Source organism: Phascolarctos cinereus, unplaced genomic scaffold (genome assembly GCF_003287225.1).
Source record: "Phascolarctos cinereus isolate Bilbo 61053 unplaced genomic scaffold, phaCin_HiC Scaffold_1;HRSCAF=81, whole genome shotgun sequence".
NCBI classification, from domain to species: domain Eukaryota; kingdom Metazoa; phylum Chordata; class Mammalia; order Diprotodontia; family Phascolarctidae; genus Phascolarctos; species Phascolarctos cinereus.
Genome location: NW_027555514.1, coordinates 129,019,005 through 129,031,255, shown reverse-complemented (window position 1 = coordinate 129,031,255; position 12,251 = coordinate 129,019,005). Strand labels below are relative to the sequence as shown.

General features: G+C 39.0%; 1 protein-coding gene across 1 annotated transcript in view; it reads right to left on the bottom strand.

Moving 5' to 3' along the window:
• Positions 1-10,051, bottom strand: part of ASZ1 (ankyrin repeat, SAM and basic leucine zipper domain containing 1) — a 103,959-nt gene extending 93,908 nt beyond the window's left edge. Inside the window, exons 1-2 of the mRNA XM_020976049.2 lie at positions 9,832-10,051; positions 9,072-9,171 (exon numbers count right to left, since the gene is read on the bottom strand). Of these exons, the coding sequence (XP_020831708.1) occupies positions 9,072-9,171; positions 9,832-9,933 (202 nt within the window). The 5' untranslated portion in view covers positions 9,934-10,051. The remainder of the gene's footprint in view (positions 1-9,071; positions 9,172-9,831) is intronic.
• Between the last annotated feature and the right edge of the window lie 2,200 nt (positions 10,052-12,251).

Here is a 12,251-nt window from a genome sequence, read left to right as displayed (position 1 = left end):
CACTCACATATGCATGTATATTATGTATAGACTAATATATGTGCATGCATGACACAGAGAGACAGAGACAGAGATATACAAACCTATACCTGAGTTCAAAAACTCAATGGCATAAGTATAAGATAATGGAAATGTGGTTAGAAATTAATATGAAAACAATCTGAGAAATTTAGTGGGCTTAATTATTAAGCTCAATATAAGCATGAGTTAATAGTATGATATTCAAAATAGGAGAGGATCTAAAGCTTCATTAATAGAAACATAATATCCTCAATAACAGCCATGGCTATTCTGCTGTAGTTATAATATGGCTCCAATATATCCTTTTGTGGGCTGATTTTACATTAGTTCCCCTCATACATTCTACATTCTGGTCATACTGGTCTATTTGCTGTTGTTCATACTCGACATTATATCTCCAAACTTGTATGCCTTTGGACAAGTTGTCTCCCATGCCTGAAATATCCTCTCTTCTCACCCGTGCCTATTGGCTCAGCTAAAGCGCCATCTCTTCCAAGAGGCCTTTCGTGATCTTCACAACATTTAGTGCTTTTCCTTCTTACCTCCACCTGCCTCCTGTTACATTGCATTTACTTCGTACATATTCATATACGTAATCAGGTAACCGCTATTACCCTGAACTAGAATGTAAGCAAGCTTCTTAAGGGAAGAGACTATTTTGTCTTTGTATATCTAGCACCTAGCACAACACTTGGCACATATTAGGCACTTATATACTTATTAAATTGAATTACTCTGACATATTCAGACCATATAAGAAATCACATATGATTCTGGGTGCCACAGTTTAGAAAACACATGAAAAGCTGAAAAATGTACAAACAAAGCTAAACAGGATGATAAAGGACTAAAAGTTATATCACACAAAGCCTGGTTCAAGGAATTGGGGAATGGCAAAAGTGAAGAAGAGATATGTGGGTGGGAGAGGTGACAGGTGATATCTTCAAGAACTATCACATGGACAAGAAAATCAAATACATTCTCTTTGGCTCCAGAAGGTAGTACTAGGAACAACGGATGAAAGTTATAAACTGACATATTCTGGCTTGATCCTGTCAATTATAGCTCCCCAAAAGCTGAATGAGGCTCAGAAGTTAATTCCTTGGTATTGAACTTATTTTTTTTTCTATTTATTTTATTTTATTTTTTAATATAAATTTATTTATTTTTAGTTTTCAATATTCACTTCCACAAGTTTTTGAGTTCCAAATTTCTCACCCCTCCCCCCACCCCAAGATGGCATGCATTCTGAATACCCTTCCCCTGTCTGCCTTCTCTTCTATCTCTCCCCCCCTTCTCTTATCCCCTTCCCCTTCTATTTTTCTGTAGAGCAGGATAGACTTCTGTACCCCCATTTCCTGTATTTCTTATTTCCCAGTTGCATGTGAAAACATTTTTTTTAAAACATGTGTTTTTAAAACTTTGAGTTCCAAATTTTCTCACTCCCTCCCTCCCCACCCACCCTCATTGAAAAGGCAAGCAACTCAATATAGGTTATACATGTGCAGTTATGCAAAACACTTCCATAGTAGACATGTTGTGAAAAACTAACTCTATTTCCCTTAATCCTATCCTGCCCCCCATTTATTCTATTCTTTCTTTTGACCCTGTCCCTCCTCAGAAGTATTTGCTTCTGATTACCCTCTTTCCCAATCTGCCCTCCTCTCTATCACCCCCTGCTCTCTTGTCCCCTTCTCCCCTATTTTCCTGTAGGGTAAGACAGATTTCCATACCCAATTGAATGTGTATGTTATTCTCTCCTTAAGCCAAATCCTATGAGAATAAGATTCCTCATTCCCTCTCACCTTCCCCTGTTTCCCCTCCACTGTGAGAGACTTTTCTTTTCTGTTTTTTTGTGAGATAATTTACCCCATTCTACCTCTCCCTTTCTTCTCCGAGTATCATCCTCTCTCATCCCTTAATTTTATTCTCCAGATATGACCCCTTAATCTTCAACTCACCCTGTGCCCTCTATCTATCTATTATATACATACATACAATTTTTTTCCTTCAACTACCCTAATACTGACAAAGTCTCATGAGTTACAAATATCATCTTTCCATGCAGGAATGTAAACAGTTCAATCTTAATAAGTCTCTTATGATTTCTCTTTCCTGTTTACCTCTTCATGTTCCACTGAGTCCTGTATTTGAAAGTCAAATTTTCTATTAGCTCTGGTCTTTTCATCAGGAATGCTTGAAAGTCCTCTATTTCACTGAATGACCATTTTTTCCCCTGAAGGATTATACTCAGTTTTGCTGGGTAGGTGATTCTTGGTTGTAATCCTATCTCCTTTGCCCTCGGAATATTATATTCCATGCCCTGGTCCTTTAATGTAGAAGCTGCTAAATCTTGTGTTATCCTGATTGTGTTTCCACAGTACTTGAATTGTTTCCTTCTGGCAGCTTGTAATATTTTCTCCTTGACCTGGGAACTCTGGAATTTGGCTACAATATTCCTAGGAGTTTTCCTTTGGGGATCTCTTTCAGGAGGAGATCTGTGGATTCTTTCAATTTCTATTTTGCCCTCTGGTTCTAAATATCAGGGCAGTTTTCCTTGATAATTTCTTGAAAGATGATGTCTAGGCTCTTTTTTTGATCATGGCTTTCAGATAGTCCAATAATTTTTAAATTCTCTCTCCTGAATCTATTTTCCAGGTCAGTTGTTTTTCCAATGAGATATTTCACATTGTTTTCTAATTTTTCATTCTTTTGGATTTGTTTTACAGTGTCTTGATTTCTCATAAAGTCACTGCCTTCCAATTGCTCTATCCTAATTTTTAAGGAAGTATTTTCTTCAGTAATCTTTTGGACTTCCTTTTCCATTTGGCCAATTTTTCTTTTTAGGGCATTTTTCTCCTCATTGGCTTTTTGGACCTCTTTTGCCATTTGGGTTAGGCTGTTTTTTAAGGTGTTATTTTCTTCAGTATTTTTTTGGGTCTCCTTTAGCAAGCTGTTGACTTGTTTTTCATGATTTTCTTGCATCACTCTCATTTCTCTTCCCAGTTTTTCCTCTACTTCCCTTACTTGCTTCTCAAAATCCCTTTTGAGCTCTTCCAAGGCCTGGGACTGATTCATATTTTTCTTGGAGGCTTTGGATGTAGGAGCTTTGACTTTGTTGTCTTCTTCTGGTTGTATATTTTGATCTTCTTTTTCACCAAAGTAAGATAATATAGTCTGACTCTTTTTGCACTGTTGCTCATGATCCCGGCCAATTACTTGAGTTTTAAACTCTTTGTTAAGGTAAGAGTCTGCTTCCAATGTGGAGAGTGTACTGTCCCAAGCTTCAGGGGTTTGTGTAGCTGTTTTCAGATATACTTGTAGGGACCTGTAAATTTTCAGTTCTACCAAGATGGTATGATAAGGGGCGAAGTGTTTACTCCTTTCCTGGCCTGTGACCACAAGTATTCCTTTCTGTCCCGTAACTGTGAGGAGGGTTTCTCTCCACAGCCACTACAAGCTCCACCACGCCAGCTCCTCCTCACCCCAGCACTGCCGCCCAGAACTGTGACCCAGATCCACACACAGGCAAAGCAAGAGATTCCTGCCTCAGCACTGGCAAAGAGATCCCTGCAGTCCCTCTCTGCTCAGCCACTGGATTCCCCCTCAGTCTGTGGGCCAGAAGCTCGGGAAGCAGCGGCCCCCCCCCCGGGCCACGCTCTTGGGGAATGGAGCTGAACCCCGCCTTCCTCTCTGACCACCAACTGAAACAGACTTTTCCCACTGACCTTCTAAGTTGTCTTTAGCATTCGTGGATTGAGGAGTCTGGAAACCTCCACAGCTGCCCAAGATTCACTCCTCTGAGGCCTGTTCCAGGTTCGCTGGAGCCTGCGCGCCCACACTGTGCTGCCCTACGCTCCCAGCCCAGCACGATACACCTTTCTGATCAATCATCCAGGTTGTCTTGGGCTGGAAATTTGTTTCACTCTTTTTGTGGGTTCTGCTGCTTCAGAATTTGTTTAGAGCCATTTTTTATGAGTATTTGGAGGGATTTGGGGGACAGCTCAAGCAAGTCACTGCTTTCACTCCACCATCTTGGCTCCACCCCCGGTATTGAACTTTTTAAAGACAAGGCTGAGTGACTACCAATGTTGATATTATTAAGGATATTCCCATACAGGCACAGACTGAACAAGATGTCTTCCCTTCTAACTCTGAGATTCTATGACTATACACTAACTAAAATATTTTAGAATATGTAAAATATACACCTGGGAGTTTTGAAGCAGAAAGAAGAAAGGTTGTATAAAAGTTAAATGAGAGGAGACCTTTGGGATAAGAACAAGGTTTGGAGGAAGAATATCCACAGAAACAGACTACTTTTTGATTCTGCATTAATGAGATGTTTTTTGTTTTGAACTGGTTTTATATAGGGCAGAGGTTTCTCTCCCTCCCCCCCTCCCCAAGGAGAAAATACCTGTAAACACTAGGAAAAAAACTGCTATGCCCTCACAGTTCCTGGAGCTAGACCTATCAACCATATTATAAGGAATCAAAGACTTGGACCTGGAACTGATCTTGTAAGACACCTAGTTCAATTCCCTCATTTTACAGTTGAGGAGCTGAGGTTTTGAGAGGTGACATGCCCAAGGTCACACAGAAAGTAATAAAGCCAATATTTTAAACCCAGGTCCTCTCCAATCTCAATATAATTTCCACTGTGCCACACAAGCTCTGAGGATGTTAGAAGAGGTTGGGGAAATAAATTTTAGGAACTCCAGGACTTCGGCACTATTCAAAACTCCCAGTGTCAGTGAAGCCTCAAATGAAAAGGACGGACTATATCTGTTTTACCTACAATATAGGGACTGGACATGTAATTTCATTGGTATAAACAAATCCTGGATAAGGAAAATTCTTTCTACTAATGTAGGCTGGCACCTTACCTTAGAGTAATCCGTAAGGGTCACACACAACCCATGCATACAAGAGACAAAACCTGAACCCAGATTCTCTATACACTACACTATTTTACCTCTCTGTTTTACCTATGATAGATCTATATTTCTTCAATACCACTTATCTGTCTGCTCAAGATCCTACATCTGGCATAGTAAAGTTCAACTGCTTATACATTTCTCAACTACATATCAATTTCAAAAAATAAAAGGAAGTAAACACATGCTTTGTCTGAGTTATATTACACTTTTAAAAACCATTATTTCTAGTTTGGTATACTCATATTATGTTGTACATATGTATACAGATAGCATATTTATTTGCCCTTAAATTTGGAAAAGATGGCCCAACTACTTTATTTCTAAGGCTGAAGCCTTAGCCAGTCTAGTGTGATATCTTACAGTTGACTGTTGGTATTGGCATACCATCATGAAAAGAAAGTTTCACAAAGAAATACTGTTACTAATTGTAAGCCCCAAAAGGTATTAAACTGTGCATACTCTTTGAACCACCGATAAAGGTCTATACTCACAAAAAATCATAAGAGGAAAAGAGGGCCCATTTGTACAAGATATTTATAATAGTTCTGTTTGTGGTAGCAAAGAATCAAAAATTGAGGGGTGCCAATCAATTAGGAAATGGTTGAACAAATTATCATATATGAATGTAATGGAAATATTATTGTGCTATAAGAAATGACGAAAGAGTGGTTTCAGAGACATCTGGGAAGACTTGTATGAACTGATACAGAAAGAAGTTGAAGTAGGAGCATTACTTATAAAACAAAAACAATATTGTATAGACAAGCAACTTTGAAAGGCTTCGGAACTCTGGTCAATACAAGACGTAATTTCATAGGATTAAACAGGATACCTACTGCCTGAGAGGTGAGATTGAGATTTTTTTGAGGGGTAATGTTTAGCATGACTAAGTTTGTAACAAAAATACTGTTTTTCATGCTTTCTCAACAGAGTGTGGTGGAAAGGTACGGTGGGAAAGGAAGATTTCATTTGAAAAAATAAAGTAAAATTACTATCAATTTTATCTCCACTATTAAGAAAACAAAGTTGTTCTGCTAGTCTTGCTTTTATTCATTTATTAATGCATCTGACTAATATTTATTGAACAGCTACTATGTGTTCTACATTAAGGGAGACACTATGGGAAGATGTAAAACAATTATTCTCCCAGTTCTCCAAGCTCAAAACCTTAAAAGTCATCTTCAATTTCTTACTCTCATCAAAGTAGCAGCTTATATTTATGTAGCACTTGAAGGTTTGCAAAGTAAGTTACATACATGATCTCATCTGATCTTTTTGATAAGCCTGTGAAGTGCATATTATTATTACCCACATTTTACAAATAACTCTGCAGAAACTCAAAAAGGTTAGGTGACGTTCCTATAGTCACACAGCTAGTAAGTTTTAGAAGTGTGATGAAGATCCAGCTTTTTGACTTCAAGTGTAGGGCGATGCTGCCTCAGTCAAGTTCCTGTCAAATGTTTCTGAAGCTGATGTTTTCTTCTATATTGCCATCACCCTTGCTCATCACTTCAAATCTAATTAATGCAATACTCTCCAGGTTAGTCTCCCTGACACCTATTCCTAATATCCTCATTCCATCTTGTATACTGCTGCTAAACTCTCAACTCTGGGAAAGACAAGAGATGGATGGATTGGACTCTGAACTGAATACGACAGCAAGATACCTTCAAGAAACTACAAAGCTCCATTAATGATCTCAATCTTCCTATGAAAATAAAGGCACATCTTTTTAATACCAAAATTCCCCTGGTATCGCTTCTGGCTGAAACTGTCTCCAAAAAATTAAAACTGAATATCAACAAAGGGAAACAGAGAGGTGAATAATAGGAATGAGCAGGCAGCAAATATAATCAAGGAGGAATGCCAAAGACATAAAAGACATCCTGAGGGAATTATGGGATAAGAAGAGAAGATGGGCTATCACATAGTAACAGTGAAGAAACACAGATGAACAGTCAATACTCCAGTCCACTTTTCCTATTGTCAGAAGAAAGCAAAGGCAGCTTTGAGTAGACCCACTATGAAAAATTTATGGGATGACATGGACAAGAGTTGACAGGATGAGTCAGCATGGATACATTTTTATCTTCATTGTAGGAGTACACATCTAAATTGATGAACTCAAAAATCTATTTGAATATTTAAGTATGTCTGGGGCAGTTAGGTGGTGCAGTGGATAGAGCACCAACCCTGAAGTCAGTAGGACCTGAGTTCAAATCCAGCCTCAGACAAATAACAATTACTAGCTGTGTGACCCTGGGCAAGTCATTTAACCCCAACTGCCTCACCAAAAAGAAAAAAAAGTATTTAAGTATGTCACTCCTCTCTAAAGCAAACAAAAAAACTAACCGAGCATCAGATTGCGAAAAAACTTTTCATCCAAGTATTTGGAGCCCTCCATAATAGAGTCCCCTCCTACACCCCCCCCCAGGCTATCCAAACTCCATTTATCATCAGCCCTTTGCATAGGAAATTATAACAATACAGTATTGGATAAGCATAATATGATTGGTATAGCTATTAAGTGCTAAGGAAGTTGAGCAGAACTCATCAGAGGTTTGAAAAAGAAGAGGGATATGAATTAGAGCAGCTAGGTGGGACAGTGGACAGAGTGCCAAGCTTAGCGTCAAGAAAACTCATCCTCCCGAGTTCAAATCTAGCCTGACACTTACTGGCTGTGTGACCCTGGGCAAGTCACTTAACTCTGTTTGCCTCAGTTTCCTCATCTGTAAAATGAGCTGGAGAAGGAAATAGCAAACTATTCCAGTATCTTTGCCAAAAAAATCCCAATCTAGGTCACAAAGTCTGACACACTAAAAAAGAAACAACTGAACAACAACAGGGGTGTGAGCTGGGTCTCTATAGACAGATCCAAACTTTCATTTCTAAAGAAGAAAAAAACTTGATTTGGATTTAAAGGGTCTAAGGATTCCCTAACACTTTTATTGGGAGGTTTTTAATGAAAACCAATGCTTGTTTATTGGTCTCAAAATTGTCACCCTCAGAGGCAATGATTATCAATCATTTCCAATTCTTTGGCAGTCAACTAAGAAAGCATGGGTGACAGCTGTTTTTGAAGACTGATTTTCAGGTTATTTTAGCCCACATGTTGAAAAATACTGCGAGGACAACAATATCACATTTAAAACATTCCTCATTTTAAATAATGCTCTAGGCTATCCAACTACACTTGGTTCATTTCATGAAAACGAAAGCTTATAAATCCTTAGAGATATGGATAAAGCTCTCTGAACTACCAGCATATGTATGAAGATGCAAAGAAAAGACAGTTCAATCTACGCTGCTAAAATGTTCTAAACAGCAATAATGATCTTTTCAACATATCATCAATGTAGACTTTTCTTTAGATGCACTGTTCAGAATTTTTTAAACTTTGCTTTTTTAACTACTCTTACTCTGTAATAAGATAAATCAAAAATGCATTTTCCTTATCCTTTACTATTATGTTAATTAAAAAACCCTTATTTTTAAAAATTGTTCACGGCATGTTTCCATTAGACTGGAATCAATTACCACATTTTACATAAAATTTTAACTTCCAAAAATGGGAACTGGAATATCGAAGGATTCATTAGTTGAACTAATTGGGACTTAACTGCACAGAGAAAATGGAAGTTACTCTGAGAAAGGAAGGCATTAGTAGCTGGGAGGACCAAGAAAGGTTTCCCGGAATAGTCAGAATTTGAAATGGGTCTTGAAGGGAAACTAAGAGGCCAACATCAGGGTGGCAGAACACTGCAGACCTGAGATATAGCCAGTATAAAAGACTCAGAAAAGGAAGTGGGGTGTAAAATACATTTGTAGTACTTAATAGTTAGCAATATTTTTACTTTCAACATTAGATTATTTATGTGTGTGTATCCAGAAACTACTGATCAGAAATATTCAATGTGAAAAGATTATGCAAAAAGAGAAAAAAAATTAGGAGAGTCAATATAACAAATCCCTTTGTACTCTAGCTCATAGCAGCATTTTATACAGAGGTGTTTTATGCTGGGGGGAAAAAAAAGAAAAACTTTGAAATCTTTTGAGTTGTCACAATTTGGTCAAGGGTTAATTAACTTGAGTCCACAACTTTTCTCTCACCAGAATTGAGAAGTTCTTCAACCAGCGAAACATCTCCTGAAGTCAAAGCTTTCTTAAAAGTTTCATCTTTTTCTTCAGTCACTAATGATCCTTTCATCGTCTAAAGAAGCACAAAAAGAGTCATAGATTTTAAAAGATGGAAAGGACCCTCAGCAACCACTTTAGTCCAATCGGCCACCAGAAAAGCATATGAAACATGCTTCTTACTCATCTTGCCACTGTGTTCAGCATTAAGCCACAACACTAAGCATCCTCTTTAGTCTGATACTTTTTTAAAAACCAACAAAAAAGGGAATCACTTTTTTATCATAATCTTTTATGACAAAAATATCATAAATGATATGTTTATCATGAACTTTTTGTTAATCACAAAAAGAGGGTCTTTACCTGAGGGATCTTTAAACATAATGGTCAAGATGAAAATAAGGCAAAATTAAACACAACTCTCAAAACACAGCTAAATCCTGGTATATATGGAAGTTGGGGGGGAGGGGAGGATAGTACTTGTTCCAATATCCAACAAAAAGCTGGGGGGTGGGGCAGGTAACCCAAGTCACATTTTATCGGAAATAAGCACCGGACCAGGAGGTGAGGCCCCCAGTACGTTTTTGTTCGGGTTGGGCGGCTCAAGGGCGCTGCTTTCACGAGACCTCGGACTCACTACAGGCCTGGACCTCGGCCCGGCCTCATCCTCGGCCGGAGGGTGGGGTGGGGATGTGGCCGGCGACTGCAGGGACAAAACCACGGCCTTTCCCTCTACCTGAGGCGTACGATCCATGTACCCGATGTCCCAGTAGTCCTCTTCACTGTCGCTGCTCTCGCCTCCACCTGCCATGACCAGGCAACCCAGAGAGCCCGCCATTTTTGGCCAAGCCCGCCGGACTTCCGAGGCCCGACCCCACAAGCCGCCTCTCCCGCCCAGCGCAGCCCAGAGCGCCCACACCTGCGCAGTAGAGGGGCGCGTGGGAAGGCATAGGAGGACGGCGACAACTGCACGTGCGTGCGCGCTTTTTACGTTCGCCCAACCCCCACGCTCAGCGTGCTTCCCAGCAAAGAACGAGGCACGTGGTACATCGCAGGCTTGTAGTGTTGCTTTGGAGGGGGAGAGGTTGCATGTCTTTCGTAGCGACCGTTTGCTTTGCTCATCCGGGAACCCTAGATTGGCAGAATTCTACAAAGTTCTTTGAGCCATTCCCTATTCAAGCCCACTTATTTTGCAGAGCAGTGAAATGACTGGCACAAAGCCCCAGTGGTATTAAATTTGAACCATTGTGTTCTTGACTACAAAGTCTGACGTTCTTTCCACAACCGAATTGTAAATTGTTCTGTTTAATTTAATGATAATAGCTAATATGTATCAGGACAGTGTACAAGCACTATGCTAAGCACTTTACAAATTATCTCGCAACAACCCTGGGAGGTAGGTTCTATAAGTGTTCTCATTTTGTAGATGAGGAAACTAGGGTAAACAAAGGTTAAGTGACTTGCCAGGGTCACAACTCCGGGAAGTCCACGGCTGTATTTCAGCTCACATCTTTCAGACTCCCAGAGTCTGTTCCATCTGCTGCACCAACTAGAATGAATGACTGTAAGAATTTATTTATTAATGCACTTAGCAGTGGAAAGCACTGTGCCATGAATTGGAAATACAAATAGAAAAGCAAGAGTCTAGTCCCTGCCACATTCTAAAAAGGAGAGGCAAGAGCTGCTTCTCTTTAGAGCTAGTTTCCAATTAGTTGAATAGTGAAATGGCAGCATTTCTTTCTTATTTGCATCAAGCTGGAATCAATTACCATATTTTATATAATTATAACTTCAAATAGTATATTTCACTGTGCATCAGTTCATATGAGGCTTTCGAAGTTTCAGTGGAGGTCTACAAGCAAAGGCTTTCAGCCATTTATCTGGTATTTTGTAGTGTGGAATTTATTTTTAGGTATAGGTTGGTCTAGAAGACTATTGTACTTTGCCATTCTGTGATGCTGTTAACTTCATGTCGGAATAAGAAAAGGCCTATAAATTGTATGGTGGTTACAACTTCTCTTGGATGAGCCTTCTGGTCAGCCTTCCTGTCCTGAAAAGGGCTCAAGAAATTACTAAATTTAAAGCATTTCTTGGTTCAGTCTTCCAGACTAATCTCCTTAGCATCCTTCACCTCCCTGGTTACCTGATTGTTATCCTTATGTAATATATTCAGAACTTAAAAAATAACATGAATGAAAGAAACTGTTGCAGGATGAGATTGGGTCTTTACTTGCTAAAGTGCTCATTCTCTACATATACTTTAAACTTTTTTTTCATTTAACAAAAATCTAGTTTGATACACTTTTTTGATACAAGCATGCTGTTTTAATTTTAAAAATAGAAATTAATGTTATTCACTATATTGGAAGTGAGATTTGTTGTCTTTTGCTTTGTCTTAATTTATACTGCTGGGTATATAGTTCTTCTGTTTTTTCAGGGAATAAGGGGAGAAGGGTAACTTAATGATAATTTGATTGTAGTGATGGGAATGAGGCTAGGGAAGTGAGCTCAGATAACATCTCCCTGAAGCTATTTGTGCTCCAGAGACCTCTCCAAATAGATTTATTGATGTTACAACTGAAAGAAGTCTTTCTCTGTATGAATAAATGAAAAAGCTAAGTTATTAGGCACAAATCAATCAGCAAGTATTTATTAAGCACTTACTGTGTGAAGGGCACTTTGCTAGTTCCTGAGGATACAAACACAAACATGAAGCATCTGTACCTGCCTTCAATGAGTTTACAGTCTGTGGATGGAGATATAAACATAAATAAGCGTCTATGAAATCTGTACAAAATAAGTACAAGGTAAATTTATAAGGCACTAGTAGCTGCGGGAGAGGATGATTAGGAAAGGCATGATATTTGAGCAGCTTTCAAGGCAAAAAATAAAAAGACTTTTAGAGTTAGAATTGAGGTGGGAGTGCATGTGACATAGCCAGTGCAGAGACTCAGAGAAGGAAAACAGAGACCTACATTTATTAGGAAAAGCAATAGGGATAGTTTCACTAGACTGCAGAGTGTGGGAAGAGAAGTCATGTGTAATAAGGCTGGGAAGGTGGGTTGGGTGCCATGTTGTAAAGGACTTTAAAAGTCTAACAGAGAAGCTTTGACCCTAGAAGCAATAAGGGGCCGTTGGAGTTTATTAAATGGGTAA